The 21,536-nt window shown below is 36.9% G+C and overlaps 2 protein-coding genes across 5 annotated transcripts; one reads left to right on the forward strand and one right to left on the reverse strand.

Annotated features, from left to right (window-relative positions):
- The first annotated feature begins 200 nt into the window (after positions 1 to 200).
- Positions 201 to 15,451, forward strand: LOC133521563 (calcium release-activated calcium channel protein 1). 4 transcript variants are annotated; one of them, XM_061856595.1, is made up of 4 exons: positions 203 to 524; positions 857 to 936; positions 6,712 to 6,861; positions 11,195 to 15,451. In XM_061856595.1, the coding sequence occupies exons 3-4, from the start codon at positions 6,724 to 6,726 to the stop codon at positions 11,723 to 11,725; spliced, it is 669 nt and encodes a 222-aa protein (XP_061712579.1). In that variant the 5' UTR covers positions 203 to 524; positions 857 to 936; positions 6,712 to 6,723; the 3' UTR covers positions 11,726 to 15,451. The 4 variants fall into 4 exon arrangements, with proteins under 4 accessions (XP_061712578.1, XP_061712579.1, XP_061712580.1 ...); XM_061856596.1 differs by having other exon boundaries at positions 203 to 438; XM_061856594.1 differs by lacking the exon at positions 857 to 936 and having other exon boundaries at positions 201 to 524.
- LOC133521564 (MORN repeat-containing protein 3-like) lies at positions 15,365 to 21,230 on the reverse strand. The gene is made up of 5 exons (XM_061856598.1): positions 20,980 to 21,230; positions 20,184 to 20,247; positions 19,093 to 19,340; positions 16,144 to 16,331; positions 15,365 to 15,541 (listed from the first exon to the last, which is right to left on the reverse strand). Exons 1-5 carry the CDS (start codon positions 21,122 to 21,124, stop codon positions 15,431 to 15,433), a joined length of 756 nt encoding a protein of 251 aa, XP_061712582.1. The 5' UTR covers positions 21,125 to 21,230; the 3' UTR covers positions 15,365 to 15,430.
- Positions 21,231 to 21,536: the final 306 nt, after the last annotated feature.

Raw genomic sequence — 21,536 nt, forward strand, 5'->3', positions numbered from 1 at the left:
AGTGATGAACTCAATGAATATTGCCATTTAAGGGGTATTGCGTGATATTAAGACGTGTCTGATGAAATATCATAAATTATGAACATCTTACTAAATGTTTTACTAAACAGTTCCAATAAGGCAATGAGTTAAAAAATATCTGTTGTTTTGGCATTTATTTTGGCTTAAAGGACTCGCATCCAGGCCATAATTTAAAAAAAAAATGACATTTATTTGACATGTACGTGTATCACGAGCCAATACTCGCATTCTAATTGTTTAATTAAGAAATGCAAATATTATTGAATTAGTTTAAATATCGTAACGCAATCCTCTTTTTTTAAGGAATGTAAAATTATTTGTGAAATATCTGACGCGAGCCATGGAGTGATAGATAATTTTATAACACTGCAAAAGTGACCTCGTCTCATCGTATCGAAGGACTGTGCAATTGTTTAGGTATGTCGGTTTGGTCAGGCAGTACGGTCCCAGGCCCACCCTATCGTTACTCTCAGTCTAGTAACTGGTGCCCAAAAATGAGCAAGGTATGATGTTTCTCAGCATGTTTTTTTACGCCGCTCACAGAGCCGTGCTACGCTAAACGCAGTGTTTACAAGCAGGCTCGCACGATTACACGTATCACGTATTATTATGCAGTCTCTTGCGTGGTTCTCTGTTGTATAGTTGTGTCACAAGTATTTTTTTATCAGCACAGGAAGTCCTCTTAAACTGGCACTTTTAGTTCCCACATTTCAGTTAGGTTGTTGGGACAGATAATAAAATATTGATATTAAAAGTAGTAGAATAAGTAAAGACACTGTGAAAGTTACAAGAGCACAAGTAGCATGGTTTAATTTTTATTTTTATTTTTTCATAGTGAAATTGATGTGAGATTTGCAAAGCCTTAAAATTTGGTTTTGTACTACACGGAGGCTGCTACTAGTCCTTTAATAAAGAGTGAGTTAACTGTTTGTTTGTTGGGAAAGGGTTGCTTGGGTCCTGTAGTGTAGTCTCAAATCCTGGTGTAAATTTTGTGAAATATGATTTTTTATGCCAAAGGTAAGGTTAAGGTACTTTATAATTATTCATAAACATCAACACTTACCTTTACTTTTGATATAAAAATGATACAAATAGACAACTCACAAGATCTGAATCAAATGGATGTATTTACTAGCCAGAAATCAGCAAAAGCCACCTCTACACTTCTACATATAGTACCATTTCAAATTGACAAGCACCTCTATAGTACCATGTCAAATTGACAAGTATTCAGTTATGATTTATTAAGTCACTTTGATATAGCCGTGTTGTATCCAACCTTGACATTGGCAGTATCATCAACACCTTGATGGAGCCATTACACAAAAAATTGATTGAAGTTGCTTTGATGTAGTTCCACAGTGACTGTTTCCACAGTAATTGTTCTGAGAATGACTTCATTAAAGTCACTTTGTATTATGTTATACTTCTTAGAATTAATTTTAATATTTATGCATCTAGGTTAATATTTGCTACACTATCACATTCGGCAACTGTTTTGATAGCTGTAGGGTTAACTTAGCTTATACCTTTAAATGAGCAATTCCTGTATATACCTATTTATATATTTCTGTGACCTAAGAAATGGCTCTAAAAAATCCATGAAATTTGCTATATGGGGATTTTTGGGGGCGAAAAATCAATTTTTATATGTTTTCCAAGCAAAAGAAAAATAATTAACTCAGTGTTCCCTATCTATAAATAGCTGTAGATACAACCATTTGATTATTATATGTAATGGCCAAAAATTCAAATAACATTATTTGCTATTTAATTGGCTATGCTTTTTGCTTTTTGTTTAAATTAACTTTAATTGTTAGTAATGACTTGTTTTGTGCCTAATGAAGATGTTGTGATGATCTTTGGTATTGGGTAGAATTGATCGCTTATTAATTATTGTGCTGTCATTGTCAATACTCTCAATACCCATTAATGGGAAATTAATGAGTTCAATTACAGGTTACTATGCTATTTAGGGCATGTTAAACTTTTATTATTATAGTGGGATTATAAATGGAACTGTGTTTTAAAGTAACCATAAGGTGCTTAGCACACTGTGTCTGATTTTCATCCTTGGAACTGTGACATGAACAGTGAGAACAATAGAATGAAGATAATCAAGAAACCAAGGCTCGGAAACCGGTTAAATTTCCATGCAATTGGCGCAAAACCTTTTAATTTCGGTTTGATTCGTAAAGCCGTTATTTTTAAACCGGTTTTTAGGCGAACATTTCCATAAAGTTCTCCACAGATTAACTAGTTTAGAACAATAAAAAACCGGTTTCTTCCTATGTGGGTGTCTTTGTTTACGCGGCACACCACCATGCTGGCCGGCTGTCTCGTCACTCGTCAAATAAAACGGTTTATTTAGGTTACAATAAAGTTATTAAAACGTTCGCGTTCTTATAAAAATTCTTAGTAAAACCGAAAAAAAACCGATACCTGTTTACCGCTATTTTTAAAACCGGTTCCGAGACTTGTTTGGGACTATATTGGGCAATCATGTCCATGTCTGTTGCCATGTGGTAAATTCAAAAAAAATTTGCCACATCTGTGTACACAAACTATTTTTAAGTTACACGAACAAGTGTGGATTATTATAAAATTGAGTTGAAACCTCTTCATCTAGCTTTAATCGTATACATTTGAATGAGCAATTCTTGTATACCTACATATACCGGGTGTGGCCTGTAACACGAACAATATACTTTTTTTTCAGCCCGTAAATTATTGCAGGTGACTAAATAAACACCCCGTATTATAGTGACAAATGCGTATAAACTTTGGTGACTGAAAATATATTTAATTAGTACTCAAGATAGATAGCAAGAGGTTCCGATGTTTTTACCTATCTACTTGTATGTCACCACTGAGTTAAGGTATACCATACACTAGAGCAATCAAATTGGGTCACTTGCAATTGGAATTTGCGTACAAAGTAACCCGTTCTCATTGCTCTTGATTAGGTTGAGATTCTTTTGGCAACCCCACAAGTACGTCTAATTGACAGGTTATTGACTTTTCATCTGAGCACTCATCTCTAAATAACAAAGATGATATCATGTTCCATATACTCACAGTCTCATTTTAATATGAACCTTATGTCTTTACGTTAAGGATAATTTTTTGTTAGCTATGCTGGCACAATGTAATCCATAATATTCAGTTCATGCATGATTGTTTCTTCATGCGAGGCAAGGCCTGCATGCTCAGGCAAATTGTGAATGGCACTTGCACACATGTGGTTACGCGTTATGTTGGTATCGTATGTATATGTTATAAATAGTCTTAAAATAAACTTAATATACGTAGCTACAGTCGGCATCAAAAGTAGCGGATTAGAGTGCGTAGCCAACGTGCCAATCGTTAACGCTCCGCAGCGAGCGAAAGCAACTGTCACAGTCGCACTAATATGGAAGAGTGATAGAGATTGCATGATAACTACGCTACGCTATGGAGCGTTAATGACTGGCACATTGGCTAAGCACACAGACTACGCTAGTATCTCCCATTTAAGTAATCTCATCTTCTTAACCTTTTAATCACTTAGAATTTCTAATTGAGCGTGCTTGTGTCGCCGCCGGTACGAAGTTACACGAAGTTTTGTCTTATTTATTAAACTGCGGTGAAATGAGCTGGATATGGTCATTGAACCATTATTTTAATGAATTATTTTTAGTTTTTTTTTTTTCTGATTTATACTTAGGTTAAGAAAAAATGACATGTAAAATGTTGAGTTTTACCAATAAATAAAAAAAAAAAAAATTGTATGTATATCAGACTAAGGCGGTTAAAAGGTTAACAAAAATAGATAATGTCTCTGTATGTAGATTGTAAGTGTAATATACTTGGCCAACTCTACTGCCCCACCTGCGATGGAGTTTTTAAAAGTAAGTTCGGCTTTGCAAGCCATATTAGAGCTCACGCTCGTAATTAGCTAGGGTCGCCGTTGCCGATCACGGCATGGATAGCTATATATATATATATATATACAGGGCGGAAAAATCGAATGCCACATGGATGGCAACTACCTTAAATACTGTAAATAGCACATTTTGTGTAAGGGAGACTTTCCTTTGTTTTTAAAAACAATAAATTCTGCATTTAAGGATTTATGAAAAATCGCTTGCCTCAGTCGGGACTCGAACCGGTCAAATGTGACAAAAAATAATGTGCTGTATTTTATGATGCAGATTGAAAGGGTTACTGATAAGGTTCATTTTTCTCTAAATAACAAATACAATCAGAATAACGGAAGGCCATGAAATTAACAATTACCTTTGAAATTTGATTTCACCCGTCACGTGAATTAAGACGTAATCCTTGGAATACAAGGAAAATAAAGACGTTTAAATGACATGATAATGATGAGCTACACTTATGTTTACTTATCACTTTAGTTGCGATTACTAATGCCACTTTAGTAACCTACCTACTTCCTTTGATAGGAAAATTGCATCAATTATTCTCTAGTTATCATAGTAGCTAGGATAGGTAAATTTTTAAAAATGGAACATTTTAACGAACCGTTTTTGTTTTTTAAGTGCAATCTTTTTAATTTAAAACAAATAATGCCCGACTTGTTGAACGCATTCTTTTCTTTTTTTTCGAATTGTGTTTATTCCATTTTCAAATATTAGAGCTACTATTTTACGTAGATAAATTGAAATTGTGACTTGCAAGTGCTTTTACATTATAAATAGCTGACGATTATCAAGAACAGTTCGATTTATTAGAAGCGTACTTTGTTAATGCAAAAAATTAATAACATGTAACATTTGACCGGTTCGAGTCCCGACTGAGGCAAGCGATTTTTCATAAATCCTTAAATGCAGTATTTATTGTTTTTAAAAACAAAGGAAAGTCTCCCTTACACAAAATGTGCTATTTACAATATTTAAGGTAGTTGCCATCCATGTGGCATTCGATTTTTCCGCCCTGTATATATGTAGATTGTAAAACAATGAGACTGTGGCAAATACTTTAGAGCGCCAAATGTAGTAGAGGCATAGATCGTGTTATTCACGAAGACGGGTGCCTTAAATCGTATTGTCTTGTTATTAAAGGTTAGATTTGACAAATCTGCGCGTTATCGTGGATGACACGAACGGCGGATACTTTTGGCGCGTTGTTACATCCGCTACTATTGACGCTGACTATACAGCTTAAACCACCAAATATTAAAGATATATTTTAAATATAAATGTGTTCTAGTGTGTAAAGCGTGATAAAACATATTATGGAAAGTTAAACACATCATAAAGTATAAAATTTGATGTTAGTACGAGAACGTAAAAAAAACATTTGAAGTTGTTGCAAGGTAGCTATTATGATAACAGCCATATTACTGCATATATCAATGCAATATAACTCGGAATGTGAACAGATATAATAAACTTGATAGAATGTTATATCACATTATTTTGTTGTGTAACATACATTCGCAGGGAAACATGTATGATAATTAACAGTTGTTTTGTGACTAATTCAAAACTAACGTGGTGATTTGGTAACAAAGGTATAACTCTGTTCGTGCCAAATTTTCGGGGTTTGTAAATTGCACTGAAGTCTTTCACTACAGCACTTTCTTAAGAACATACCTCTGTATATTTGGTTAAAGAAGTGAGTTAATTTTATTAATTGAAATTAAAAAGAAAATCTACGAGACGTGGGTTTGTCACGTTGATAGCGTCGCCACTTTCGTTTGCCATATTAAGAAAAGAGATGCAACACAAATCTGCCGTGCTAACAACAAATGTAGTAATCACACTTGACACAATACAATTGTTTATCTTGTTCTCTTTGAATATGTTATTTATTTAAACGATGTTTTTCATGTAAGTACAGCATTTACGACAAGCAGGGCAACAGGGCAGTTGTTTGGGCGCATACGTTCATATGTGTTGCATGTTGTCGCGTATTTAAAAATCTACGCACCCTCGAGGAGCAATGAGGAAACGGCCACACAGTTCAGAGCCGGCGGTAACCGCTATCAATTTTAACTTATTATTGAGAACTATTTCATTACGCTGAAGTATATGGCCCGTGCCCTTGTCTCATAGTAGTATTGGGGTCCCAATACCATGCCTAGGGTTTGCACGACGGATCTGAAATATATGGAAGATTCGCGGATCCCGATCCGGATAATTCCATACATTTCGGATCCGGATTCCATGCAAACATATCCATGCCCAACATACTAAAAGTTGGTAGCGGTTGCTGACTCTGAACTATGTTCCCACAAGTGTGAGGACTATTAGATACGTGGTTGTCCGAAATGAGCGGCTCAACGACCTAAGTACCTATTGAAAAGTACTATAGTATCTATTGTTTATTACAGTCAAAGTGGCTGATTGATATCGCTGAGACCCACTAAGGGTCGGTAACACCAACACCAAACCTGTGTTACGGCTAAACCCGTAAACCGTTCGCTAAATTTTTTTGTATGAAAAGTTTCAAGTTTCAACTGGTTGATGTTGTTCAGTCAGTTAATTGTGGTTGGTGCAACCCGCTCTAAGTCTGGTTAGCAACCTAAATCTGAACATGTACAGAATATTGTACATTACCTCATGGGTCTTATGTTTTTTTCGCATGTTACGCGTTCACGCAAAACCAGCTTCTAAAGGTGTCGGGGTCACGTACCGTTTTGCCCCGATTTCGCTTTAATACAAGTTCGTGTTTCGCTTGCAGCACACGTGCGTGATGTCGGGCGAGGCGCCTATCCAGTCGGACGCAGGGCTCCACACGCCCGCGTACCTGTCATGGCGGAAACTGCAGCTGAGTCGCGCGAAGCTGAAGGCTTCGAGTAAGACTTCGGCACTGCTCTCTGGATTTGCTATGGTTAGTGAGACCACATTGAACAAAGGCACTAGTGCGTGGTATCTGAAGAGACGTCTATCCAGACGTGCGCAGGGCTCCACACGCCCGCCTACCTTTCTTGGCGGAAACTGCAGCTGAGTCGCGCGGAGCTGAATGCTTTGAATAAGCTTCCTTGGGACTGCTTTCTAGCTTCGCTATGGTAAGCTTGAAGACCCGCTGAATAACAGCCACTGCACTGTAGTTATTATGTAACTATTGTTCTTAAGTTTGCGCGCGCTTAAATACCTACGAAGTGGCCAATTCTTACATCTGGGTACAACGAATACCTACAGATATATATGTATTATACCCAAAGCAATCACGACCAAAAAACACGTGCAAAACTCAAACATTAACCCCCGCCTTCGGGTATGACGCACTTTTCTTCATAAGCTATTGAATATCAAATTCACACGTTCCATTTGATTAGGAAATATGAGCATTCTCATGTTTTTCAACTTAACTCGCCACATTGACGTCTAGTGTTGAGTTGCTCACTCGTGAAGCACCTCATTTGTACCACTCATTTAGTTAAATTGTCGCAGAACTTCACACCGCATAAATGTCATACATCACTCCTCAAGTAATTTTACTCATTTACTCGCGCGCATCACACACAGCTCTTACCACTCAAACCATTCAAACACTTCAAATTTGAAAAAAAACTCTCAGCCTTTCAAACTCACTCGCGTTCCTCACAACTCGCAAGAGAGTCGCGAGGCGCTCGGTGCTCGCCGACATTCAAATGAAGAAATGAGTCATTGACGTCATCGCATTCATCGCTCACACTATCAACTGCCCAACTACAAACCTTATTGCAAGGACAAAAGGTCCACCGAGAAATGCGTTGTGTTTATTCACTCGCCTCACTGTGACATCCCCTCAAAAATCCTTTCAAAATGAAACAATGAATTAGATTTACCGAAAGAGGGAGTGAGACAGACACGCGCCGTGCTTCAATAACACCTCATCGAAAATACGTTAAAAATGAAACACGAAAGAAAACAAGCGTAAGCGTCCGCAAGCTTACATACATATTACGTCATTTTGATCCTAGCATTGCTAAGTTACTTGTCAAAAGCGAAAAATCTAAGTCATCAAAGAACCTACCGAAGAAAGTTTTTTCTCTCTGTCGCACTTGTAATTTCATACGTAAGTGCGACAGCAAAGCAAAACTTCGTGGTTCGCGGTAGGCCTCCATATTTGGTAGCTATTGCTATTATTGTACTAACGCGCATACCAGTATAACCTGACCTCAAGACTCATATTGCTGGTGTCATGTATAATCTGAATCAATTAGACTGGACAGTGAAATGGTTACTTGATAAGCGATTGAAATGCCAACCAAGTCTCACTGGGCATTTACGAAGCTAGCTTAGAAACAGTTATCGTTTAAGAGACCAAAATATTATTTAAATTATTGAAATATAATATAGTGGCGTACACAAAATATGATATTTTACATTAGTTTATTAATAAAAAAGTAAATATAATTTGTATAGGTGAAATAAACATGTACATTTTAACGATTTGAATTTGTAATACTTTTTGTTAACGTGCTTCGTATAGTATTTCGATCATTTATGATTTTGACATATTTATAGTACGAGAAACTCGAAAAAGTTGTTCGTAATCTTTAGTTGTGTTTTATAAATAGTGATCAGTGACCATTCTTATAATTATACCAAAATAACAATATATTAACATTGTTTTCGCGATAAAATATACCTGTGGGTCTTTCTTTGTGTCTTTTGCATACAAAAATCAAGTGTATATTACACGCCGGTGGCATTACCGCGCGAACGTTATTGAGGCTTTCGTTTGTTATAATATAACAATGCTATTATTACTGATAAATTATGAGGTGGTAAGTTAGTAATTTCTATATAATAATGGTACAAAAAATATTGGATTTGTTCTCCTTAGTTTGTTAATTGTTTGTCTGGTAGTTTATGGTTAGTATTTATTTCAATATATGAATGTTAAACTTAAAATGATATCAAGTAGCAAGGATTGATACTGAACAATCTAACAATAAAAATAATAAACTGCTAAATTAGAACAAGTTTCATAAAAGCATCATATTAAGTTGCAATAGGATGTATGTAATTTAACTCCTTAGTTTGATTCTTAAATGTATGTCTTCTGTTGTTAAAGTTCTGTTTTTAACCTCCAGAATTGCACTCCAAGTAAATATTTAAAAGGAAGTTTAGCAATGCCTAAATATGTATTTACATTAAATATGGTTTGCTGCCGTTGGAGTTGATGGAATAGTCGATGCTGCAAAAGTGCTAGTACCTCTCCTCATTTGAAGTAAGACATTGTATCACCTCATTTTAGAGAATGAGGTACTCATACAAACTCATTTTAAATTGATGTCCTACCCATCACTATTGACGTCAATGGTTTCATACAATTTATCTGCTAAGGAGGCTATAAATTCCAAACACTTAAAAATTACTTTGAAATCTCGTAACTACAGGGGGCTTATGGTGCATGTATTTGTTAGTGTCCGCGTCGAAGTTTCGATTTCGGCAGGTTTCTCCATAAAAATCATGTTTTGGCCGAAGGTCCGGCTTCAGACAGAAAACTGCCTTGCCTTTCGACAGTTTCGACCGCGCCGAAGCTCACAAAATTGCAATTCTGGCTACAAAATTCTGTAATGAAAACTGAATTAAGCATATTTAGGCTTTAGACACACAATCGGCCGATTTTTTTTATATACCACTTACACGAGTTATATGTGTTTCATTGTCCATATGTCTAAAAATAACGGCCATCGACAATTTTTTTCAACGATTATTTAGGATAGGTATAATTCTCGGTTTCGGCCGAAACTAGGTCAAAACTGAAGCTTGGTTTCGGCAAAAAGTCGGGTTTCGGTCGGACACTAGTATTTGTTTATGTTATACACCAAGCCACCGGGACAGTAAACAAACAAAAATAAAACAGTAAATAAAAACAAAATGGTAACTTCTCTGTCGATGGTTCCCGTCGTTGCATCTATATTGAGCACACAATCAATGTAAACGCAACATTCACTTACAGCTTTAAGATGATTTCGCATACGTACGTCTAAAACGAAGTAAGCAGATGTTCTTCACATTTGAAATGAAATTAAAGTCCCATTTATTTTATATGACAAGTATTACAACAAACTTAAACTTAAATCTATTATACGTTTTTATGAGCACATGTCGGCAATGTAATGTTATGTAAACAATAAAATAGGTATATATGACATACAGCCTGAGAAGCCCTCGTCCTTAGTTCTGACAATTGAAACAATAGAATTGTTCGGACATAACGATTCTTGATGTTGAGTAGGTAATACATATTAGTCTTATTGTTAGATTTTAAGGTATACTTACTATTGTCCTTTCTACATATACTTACTGGCAACCGCAAACGCGATGTTTTTGGGACAGAAGTAACTATTACTATAGGTTGCGGAAAGTTTCAAATAGTTTGACAAGTTCTCGGAAATTTCATGAAATATTACAGGGAACAAAGGAAACATTTATTTTGGAAATAGGAAATTTCGATTTCTATACAATAATATAAACAATTTCCTAATTTTTCCATGGGGAAATATCGCAATTATGGAAACTCCGACGGCACATCAGTAGACGCGGAAATGTGACTCGGATATAAATGTTACTATAATAGCTGCACTTAAATACAAAGCATGTAGTGAATATTATTAGAATCGTGACTATTGTAGGTAATTAACGGTGCTCCCTTTCTGAGGCGTAAAGTATTATGTTGTTTATGCATGTTTGGTCGGTGGATAATTATGTGTCTGCATTATATTACTGTGCAAAATAGATGGCGACGTAAATATTTATTACGACGTATTTTTATTTTGACAAAAATTTGTTTATACCAGCGCCATGGCTAAGTATCTTAGTCATCGGCATATGCTGAGCGGCATCCATTTTGGTGTAAGATTGTTCTAGAATAAGATGTATTTTAGGTTAAGTTTCATTGTACACCAAACTATTTATATTCTATGCAATAAAAGTTATTTGATAATACATATAATATATACACTAATTTGGAAATAGTTTTAGGAATTTGTAATAGTCGGCCTATGCCAAACCACAAAGTCTACAAAAGTCAACGTATAAATATCAACCTACCACGTTTGCGTCTCCATTAACTGTTACTTTAAATTATTATCGCGAGAGCATGAAAACAAACCGTATCACATTTTGTATGCGCGTAAATAGAGCGAACCACGAATGCGACCTACATTTACAAACTGCGATAACAATGTTTACAACACAAGCGTTGATTTCACATTTTTTCACAGGTAGCTATGGTGGAAGTGCAACTGAACACAGACCAAACCAGTAAAGTGCCCAAGGAGATGCTCGTGGCGTTCACAGTGTGTACCACCCTACTCGTAGCTGTTCACATGCTGGCCCTCATGATCAGCACATGCATCCTACCCAACATAGAAGCAGTGGGGAATCTACACAGCATATCTCTGGTACACGAGTCGCCTCATGAAAGACTACACTGGTACATCGAAATCGCTTGGGCATTTTCAACATTACTTGGACTAATTTTGTTCCTAGTTGAAATAGCTATTCTCTGTTGGGTAAAATTTTACGATTTAAGCGAGACCGCCGCCTGGTCCGCCTGCGTTGTACTTATACCAGTCATGATTGTGTTTCTAGCGTTCGCCATACATTTCTACATGTCTTTAGCAACGCATAAATACGAAGTAACAGTCACTGGCATTAAAGAGCTAGAGCTACTTAAGGAACAGATTGAAATGGGCGACCATGACGGTAGGATGAATAATCTCACATTACTCGATCAGGGCAGAGTCGTTTGAAGACTTATGGCGTTATTCGTAAACGTGCTATGAGCCTCAATTAGATATAACCGTTTCTCTTTACCTTTTCAGCGCCATCTATCAATCCCAAGAACGTCATACACACGCTAATATCTCTGGCATAACCTAGCAAATATATACCGTACCAGAAACGTTGAAGGTTAGTTTGACAAACGTATGCCATAGCACATGTAAGCGTTCTTGGCGCCACAAGCATCACTTCTTACGTTGCCTTTAAGCGGTCTTGGCGGTCTAAGGGTTAATCTGTCCTTTTACCTTTTGCATTTTCAAGAAAGGGATAAAAATAAATTAACTAATTGAGGCTTGTAAAATTTTATGAATAAGGGGGTTAAGCCTTACCTTTCCAGTGTCCGATTTTGGGATGTTATTTACCTTTTTGACTTAAATATACCCACGTTTTTATTGTTAACGCGTAGGTTGTAGAAAAGTACTTATTGATCTGTATATTAAAAGTGTACTTATATAAGTGCCAAGTTTGCAATATTATATTTACTTATCGGGTTGGGTCGTGAGCACTGGACGTAATAGAATTATGTTAATTTTAGTAATTAATAAGCCTTACCGTACAAAAGGAGTTGGTACCTATTGGTAGTGTGAAGTTTACTGCCTGAGGAATGCCAATAATAATTATATTTAATTATCTATAAAGCCGAGAAAATAAAATATTTATTACTAAAACGCTTGCTCAAAAATTAACGCTTATAAGTGCAGCATAAAAACATCATTTTTATGCTTATATTATGCATTGTACTTTTTGAATTTGATAGGTTTTCGATAGGTTTGACATACCTACATTCGAATCTCCAGTTGACAAAGCTTCCTATGAAAATTATTTATTTTTTATGTTTACTATATTATTCATCATATTTTAACACATACCTACTTAGAAACGTTGGCCTTGTCCCTAATATCGGATATAATACAAACTATAAATATAAGTTAGAAAAACGGCCGAACATAACTTTTGGGAAATAGTGTAGATTGAATTTGTAACCAACGTGTAATTTTACGTATCCTACGGTTAAAAATTACTTGACCATATATTTTTAATAAAATAATCCCGTCTACCATCTTACTACTTTGGCTTAGGTTATATAAATATAAATTGCAAAAACGTCCTTTCAGATAATTATAAAAGTTTACAAATTAATTTCAAATATTAAATACATTTTTATGTTGTTCCTGAGAATGGTCAGTGAGTCTGTTATAGTTATTACAATAATGTCGTCTTCATACTTAGTCTATAGGTTTGGGTGCTAATTTTAAGACTTGTGAATCCCAAGTTAAAATCTGTGTTAATGCGAAGAAATTATAGAGCTCAAAATGCAAAGAATGTGAACAAAATCCATCACGGAAAACTATTTTATATTTTGATTAAATTATACAGGGTGCTGCAAGTTGTTTTTTAGTTAATTAATTATTTGTTAACATGACATTTTAATTTTCTATTATATTATTGTATTTGTTTGGTTATTCGCTGTCTGAAATAGACAGTAGGTAGGTCCGTAAATGTTTTTTTTAACCTTTTAACCGTGTTAGCTCGTGTCGCCGCCGGTACGAAGTTACACGAAGTTTTGTCTTATTTATTAGACTGCGGCGAAATGAGCTGGATATTGTATGTCATATATTAGATTACGGCGGCTAAAAGGTTAATAATGAACCGTTATGTTAATTTTAATAACAAGTAAAAATCATTTTAATATAGTCAAGCAAAAGATGCGAGCCTGCGAGGTACTTATTACTCGTGTTTTGAGTTCCAATTACGTCTATCCTTTTCAGTTAGCTTCAATGTAACTAACTTAAAATGTGGTTTATTTACAAATTATCGCATTACACTAAGTATTAGCTCCGGTTTCCCCGGAATAAGACCGATAAAGTTTCTTTCAATGTGCGTTCCATAAGAAACCGTAGCTTAATGAAATAAAAGTTAAAATCTAATGAAACTGAAACTTTTATTTATTTATTGTGACTGAGTAATATTCAGCTCTTACGAAGTAGAGTGAATTAACAGTAAATGATAAAAATAGATTATGGAAGGCAATAAAGTAAATGTTAACTATAATTTGACCCAAAAAAATTGGGTTTTAAACAAGTCCTCTGTGATAATGATAAATATGACATTTTGTTGAATCTGTCGATGTGTCTGCGTCAGATGAGAATTGTCGGAACCCACTGCGGCGTATGTTTCGCACGAATGTCAATATCAGGGGGGCTTACCAAGATGACAATCGTTAGTAGAAAACGCCAATCGACAGTTATATGTATGGAAATAGTCACGAGACTTTTCGTAGTATCAGTCATCCCGATATTTTCGTAGTATCAGTCATCCCGATACATTTTTGTGTACGTTTGGCGTTTGTCAGTGGCGAAGCGTGAAATAATCTAGCCATGGACGAATCCACACCTGTGAGGCCCTTTTCAATGTTTATTCCCAAGGTAATAAGAAAGTTGGCTTTGCCCATTCGCCCACGACTAGCTACGCCACTGGCGTTTGTCAATATACGATTGGCATCTTGGCCTGGCCCCCAGTAGCGTTTCCGCGCAATATACTTATAACGGAACGCCACAAAAAATTATTAAAATTTGATGCAGATTACATACTTAGCATAAGAGTTTTTAAGTCCATTATATAAATAAAACCTTATCTCATAGCTAGAATACGAGTAAACTCTGTAAACTGACGGGGAAGTAGCTTATTCATAAGAAGTATGAGATTTCAGTAACCTCATATATAACATCAATGCATCCCTCTATGACTTCAAACCGCTTAGTATGACTTGCGTTGTCGCGCGCGACTTCATATGTAGATAAATAGATAGATAAATCATTTATTTGGCAGCTGCAAAACACACACAATATAAAGTTTAAATCATCATAAAGAACACAAATTATTACAGTAACAAAATAAAAATGGCACAAAAGAAAATTGAGACAGCAAAGTAGGAATAATTAATAAAAAATAAAATAAAATAAAAGTACCTACCTACATACTGTGTGCGTTGCAGCAGGACAAAATGTATGTCAAGCGTGACTTCAAGTATGGAGTCGCGCGTGACAGCAAGTCATGCTAAGCGGTCAGATATCCGTTTTTTTTACTGAATACGAGTTTACGTAGCAGATAAGTACCTGTAATATTTAATGGCATGGAATGTTAACCTATGTAATGAGACAGTTTACGACCAAAGGAACTATTAAAACTTGAAAAGCTTAAAAAATATATAATGATGTGTAAATCGAAGCCGTGCAAAAAATACAGACTCACGGCCCGATTCGACGAATGATTAAGACACGTTTAAGATCTTGGAAAGATCGATAGCTAAACGACATTTTAAAATTGACGTTATTTTGATTTCGCTGTGATCCCAATAAGATCTATCTACGATATTTCTAACGTCAAAGTGAAATTGGTTGCCCGAATCGAGCTGCTTCTGTCAATTATACGACATACAAACGATATCTAAATGAGAACTTATCTAAACTAGAACTTATCGTTATCGTATTTCATTCTTCGAATCGGGCCGTTATTTGAAAACGGTCGACGATAGCAACCTATCACATATTATATATCGAGTTCCTTTTGTCGTGTATTGTCATACAATTTCAAATAAAACATCCGAATTATCCATGCAACAGTGTGTACCACTTTATTTATAATTGAAGATCTGTTATGGTTTTAGCAATATATCACCACATTTGGTCAATACAGTAGCGAAGTTTCTTGTCAATATTTCCTATTTTCATTTTCAGCCAAAGTTCGCTGTCATCCAGGACTTTTTTGGGATTTTCTAGTTGTTCCTGGTCGAAGGAAATTTTAATCTTTAAAAAAAATATTGTAGGCACTAAGTTTAATGTATTTACCTACCGACTGGAATATTCAATTCAACACAATTTTAAGACTAGCAATAATAATAATAAAAACATAAGTACATGGTTCGATTTTTTTTCCTCAGATTTAAAACCTGTGGAAAAACAAAACTGAAAACAAAATAAAAATCGGTCCACTTAGTACAGTCAGCGTCAAATACTTCGTAGCAGTCAAAGTGGCCAAATAGTTCGGTACACGTACCGAACTATTTGGCTACTTTGACTGCTACGAAGTATTTGACGCTGACTGTACGAGTGAGTATAGAATGAATGGAGGCATATATCAGAAGTACCGTAATTATGTTGAATAGTGGTTGAATATAATATCTGAGTCGAATTTTGTACTTGACACCGAGCAACAACAGACCTTCATTTCTCCGATCCGATGTGCAGTGAAGTTAATAAGCCATACTCACAGGTCGCACAGGTGGGATGGCTGGAGACGTGGGCAAATTACAAAACTGCCGCAAGACTAGACAATGTCGTCAACTTTCCTGCGTTTGTCTGATGTGTAGAACATAAACCATACTCACATGCGGGATGGGGTATGGCGTGGGCATATCACAAAACTGCCGTATGATAATGTCAGACATGCGGGACTTGACGCAGATATCATCCACCCAGCAACCTTCCTGCATCTGCCCCGTGTGCAAGTGGTAGAACCGGCCGATACCGCTCTTGATGTTGCCTTCCCAATGCCCTTCGTAGCGGTTGCCGTTTTCTGATTAAAGAAGGTAGATAACTTGACATTTGATTTATGCTTACAACTGGGGCTCATTTCTCGAACGTTATTAGTCTAATATTATTAGTATGTTGCCATGGTAACCCATACGATTTGACAGTTCGTGGACTAATACGAGGGTCATGCCAAAAGAAGTTAGATACTCTATGGTCATTTGATCGATACTGGCCAGTTATACACCATTGTAAAGGTAGGTTATTTGCTAATAAATTCAAATATGGAACACTCGGAAAATGTTAGGATTCCTTTTTTAATTATTTTTTTTCTGGGTAATTTTGGAGGGAAATTTTCGCAACAATGGAGCTCACTCGACGTGATTTTCGTGTTATGATTTATTATGATTTTAAAAAAGGTTTAAAACCTCAAGAGTGTTTTGAACTTTTAGTTTCAACTTTTGGCGAGTCTGCTTGTTCACGTGCAACTGTTTTTAATTGGTTTGCTGAATTTAAAAGGGGACGAGAGACCTTTGAAGATGAGGCGAAGACCGGACGGCCGCCAACCGCAGTCACTCAAGAAAACGTACAGGCTGTGGAAAAAAATGTTCGTGCGAACCGACGAATTACATATGCAGAGCTCGAGCGTGAGCTGGGTATTGGATCAGCAGCATTGCAAACTATAATTCATTATCATCTGGCCCTTCATAAGCGTTGTTCAAGATGGGTGCCGCACAAACTCACCGATTTGCAAAAAGACCGCCGCGTAGATTGGTGCAAATTTATGATAGATAAATTCGACGCTGGCGAGAAAAAAAATGTATATGATATACTTACAGGTGACGAAACATGGCTATATAACTACGACCCCGAAACAAAGCGGCAGTCCACAGTATGGTGTTTTGAAGATGAGCCGACGCCAACAAAATGTCGCCGAACCCGAAGTACACAAAAACAAATGATTGCCTCATTTTTCTGCAAGACGGGACATATTGCTACGATAGTGCTAGAAGATCAAAGGACAGTCAACTCTGAATGGTATGTGACAGTTTGTGCCCCCAGAGTACTGTCAGCTTGGTGTGACAAGCGGCCGAAATCGGGAACTCAGCACCTGCTCTGGCACCATGACAACGCTGCCCCTCACACTTCTGCTAGAACACTTGACTATTTCAGCTCAAAAAACGTGACTATCTTGCCCCACCCGCCATATTCCCCCGACCTAGCCCCTTGCGATTTTTACTTATTTCCCAAAATTAAAGAAAAATTAAAAGGAAGGCGATTTGAGAACAAAGAAGATGCCCTGGCTGCGTATAATTATGAAATTTCTGAGGTATCTAAAGAAGAGTGGTCATCGGTATTTTCTAAGTGGTTTAGACGGATGGAAAAGTGTATACGTGTTCACGGTGACTACTTCGAAAAAATAGATAGCTGTAATAAAGAATAAAGTCGGTAACTTTTGAGTATCTAATTTCTTTTGGCATGACCCTCGTAATATTAGTCTAATACCGTTCGAGAAATGGGCCCCTGAAGTGGGATCTCATAATATTTGGATAGGTAAACTTTAAAAAACGTAGCTCATTATTTGTTTATGTGAAGGCTAATCTTAATTTTACACCTGTGGGCATCATTGTTGGCACCGTGACTTCGTGAACATTGTTATTAGTAGAGTAGCTACCAAAGTATTGCAATGACGTCTTTAATATGTGATGCCGATTGATCGCGGCTAAACGGTTCATTATGCTCGTTTTTCGGCCACTGCCCAATTAAGTGTAAGTATCAGACCTGAAATTAATACCAAAACCACTGGTATTTCACTCAATTGTTGGAACGCGCTGAATTCGAATCATGACTGCTCCGAGCAGTCATTAAAAAGGTACAGTCTAGTGAGCGAGAAACAGAACGCATCATCAACCTTTCGCAGTTTCACATTGGTTTTGACCTTTTCGCCGCCACGACAAAAAACCGGTTATGTGCGAGTTCGTTTTTTTTAAATAATAAATATATTTATTTCATTCAATCCAATACAATAATACAAGGGGTTGAGACCTTCTAGTAGGTATAGAGTACGTGTCAGAAAGTCTCGTTCTTCCAATTGGTAACTAATTAGAACATTGTAATATGATTTGAGTACAACTATTAAAGAACTAAATTACAAGCTAAGCGTGTTTTGTAGTTTTACTCACGCACCGAGAGTTCCGTACAAACTTAGAATTATCTCGTGTAACTATAAAGGCGAAAGACGTCATCAGAAGTACTACTACTAAGTATAATTGTGTACAGCTACATCTATCGGCTTATTGGCTAACTAATTTGCGCGATGTACCTATGTTGGTTTTTCGCGAGGATAATTCTCTATCATGTGAACCAATTTCAAAAATTGTTATTTTATTTGAAAAAAGGTGACTTTATTTATTTATTTAAAACTTATTGCACAAAAGAAAAATCATACTTTCAATGTGTCTGGGATAGCGTTGTTCATAACTATTCCAAATTTCAAATCGATAGCTCAAGTGGTTCTCGAGATATTTAGCGATGTGACAAATAGACAGACGACGCACGGACAGAGTCGCACCATAAGGGTTCCTTTTGTGCCTTTTTGGTACGGAACCCTAAAATTGCGCATATATAAACATTACAAACCTGGCCAAAGCCACGAACTTGATAAGAAGTCGTGGCGTGTAGGGACACGAAATGTACTGATTTTATATATCAAGTCAATGGTGGCGAAAACGTTAAACAGTAAGAATTCTGCACGGCGTTAGTGCTATCTCCTACCACCTACCTATCTATTCTTAACTATAACTTACTTTGAACGAACATGCCCAACCCCTCTCTCAAGCTCTTATTCCAATACCCGACGTACAAGGTCCCGTCGGCGTACCATATCTTGCCGTACCCGTGTCTGTGCCCCCTCTTCCAATGGCCCAGGTAGATGTCTCCGTTCTCGTAGTACCACACACCGATGCCCTCCGGCTTGCCGCGGACCCAGTCGCCACGGTAGTCGAGACGGAATGTGCCGTTGTCGAGGCGATGGCTGAGCGTGCCGAATCCGTGCCTGTGTGTTTGTATAGCCTTAATGTCTCCAAATCTGAATACCTAAACATTTATGTTCCTTTTTACCGCTCTAGATAGTCCTGATAACAACGGTAAAAGTATTCGCTAATTTTCGTCTGATGGACCGTTAGCAATTATAAAAAAACACAGTAGGTGAGGATTTTTATTATGTACTCAAGACGAAAGTGGACGCCCGCCTCGACTCACCTTTCCAAACAAAATCCTCCTTCTCCTCATTTTCTATTCTGGATATAAACATTATTGAAAATATTTTAACATACTTTGATGTACATCAACCGCAGCTATGCTACTTTGTTTGATTTTTTGTTTAATAAGAGCATATTACATCAAATTGCGTAAACATACTAATCACAAATAAAGCCACGTATTCACATAAACATTTTTGTTTAGAAACATGGTTACAAATTGTACAAGTTTTATAATTTATAAGTTGCTAACATTTTAAGCGCTGGTGACCTAGCGGTAAAAGCGTGCAACTTGCAACCCGGAGGTCGCGGGTTCAAACTCCGGCTCGTACCAATGAGTTTTTCGGAACTTATGTACGAAATATCATTTGATATTTACCAGTCGTTTTTCAGTGAAGTAAAACATCGTGAGGAAACCGGACTAATCCCAATAAGGCCTAGTTTACCCTCTGGGTTGGAAGGTCAGATGGCAGTCGCTTTCGTAAAAACTAGTGCCTACGCCAATTCTCGGGATTAGTTGCCAAGCGGACCCCAGGCTCCCAAGAGCCGTGGCAAAATGCCGGGAAAAACGCGAGGAACAAGAAGAAGTTGCTAACATTTTAAGTAAGAAAGAACTTTATAGTTATTAGTTTAGTTACCTGAATCCTTTATACCAGTCCCCTTCGTATAGTTTACCGGTGATTGTGTAAAAAGAACCTTTTCCTGCAACATGTAACTAAGTGATATCTTAAAACTGCCTTCTACGGCTTCAACCTTAGGTCTTATTCAGTGGCGGGGCAAGACCAAAATTTTATGTGGCCAAGGTACATTTAGCGAGGCCCTCTGGTGGCGCATGAATAACGAACATTTTTACGGTGCAGAGGTACAGGTACTATTTAAGGCGCGAGGCCCCGCGGACCGCGAGGCCGTAGGCGGTGGCCCACGTCGCCCACGCCTAACGCCGCCTCTGGTCTTATTACCCGTTTAAGAAAAATAGACCGAATAAAGGCTAATCTATATGGAACTGCACACAATTTCAACAATGTGAACTTGCACGCAACAGGCCTTAGATTGTTGTTGGGCAATGGGCACTTAGTGAATGAAGACGAAATCTGTCTGTAAGTACATACTTATAACTTCGCGGACCACTTCAGATGCTTCTTGGGACTGTGGCCAACTGGTATGCGGATTCAGTCGATCACTTTGAAACACAAATTTACCGCTCTACGGCCTCAACCTGGGAGGGTGCCTTGTCGGCTTAAATGGCCAATACATCATACATATTTTGACAAAAGTGAAAAATTGCAGCACCTGTGTTTAATCTAGCTTTGTTGCGTTTAATTATGCAGGTACTTTGGCTGCCTACCAGTCATCAAAAGTATTTATAGGTAAGCCGAAATACGAGTACCTCTACCTAGTCCAGCCACGCCTAGGCTCAGTAATTATTTATCCTACCTTCTTTTAGATCTGATTTCCATTCCCCTGTGTACACATCCAGTCTAGACGTAAATATTTGATGGTGTAAACCGTTTTTAATCGACTTCTTTTCAGCTGCTACTGTAAGCGGGGTGAAATTACGGGGGTGCCTATAAAATGGCATTATAAAATCAAGTTTGAAAACATAAATAAGTATTAAAATAGCAATGAATATAATTAAAAATAGCTACGTCCGCTGATAACAATTTATGACAGATTTAGACATGACAATGTACCTTTACCTGTATCAAGTACCTATTCATTTTTTTTATTTGCTAAAACCAACCTTTTTACACCGCGTTGAAAGTAAATTTTTTCCTCTCTTCTAATATTTATCTTATCATTATCACATGGTTTTTCTACGAACTCGTGGTTGTTAAATAAAAATTGAGAACGACATAATTTAGTTTAGAGGTATGGAAGGTAGAGGTAAGGAACAAAATCTCCATATACAAAAAAACCTTCCCGCCAAAAAACCATAAATAGGTGGCGCTACAATACCTAGAATACTTGGGAAAGAATTCTACTCATATATA

This window comes from Cydia pomonella, chromosome 9, assembly GCF_033807575.1.
Source record: "Cydia pomonella isolate Wapato2018A chromosome 9, ilCydPomo1, whole genome shotgun sequence".
NCBI lineage: Eukaryota > Metazoa > Arthropoda > Insecta > Lepidoptera > Tortricidae > Cydia > Cydia pomonella.

What these genes read in the sequence shown, in the direction of transcription:
- LOC133521564 (XM_061856598.1), bottom strand. Translation starts at nt 21,124, where the DNA reads ATGCCATTTTATAGGCACCCCCGTAATTTCACCCCGCTTACAGTAGCA. An exon ending in GACTGGTATAAAGGATTCAG is followed by an intron (nt 19,341 to 20,183) that starts GTAACTAAACTA and finishes ACAAACACACAG; the next exon opens with GCACGGATTCGGCACGCTCA. An exon ending in CGCCATACCCCATCCCGCAT is followed by an intron (nt 15,542 to 16,143) that starts GTGAGTATGGTT and finishes TCCTTCGACCAG; the next exon opens with GAACAACTAGAAAATCCCAA.
- LOC133521563 (XM_061856594.1), top strand. Translation starts at nt 441, where the DNA reads ATGTCGGTTTGGTCAGGCAGTACGGTCCCAGGCCCACCCTATCGTTAC. An exon ending in GGTGCCCAAAAATGAGCAAG is followed by an intron (nt 525 to 6,711) that starts GTATGATGTTTC and finishes TTTCGCTTGCAG; the next exon opens with CACACGTGCGTGATGTCGGG. An exon ending in TGCTCTCTGGATTTGCTATG is followed by an intron (nt 6,862 to 11,194) that starts GTTAGTGAGACC and finishes ATTTTTTCACAG; the next exon opens with GTAGCTATGGTGGAAGTGCA.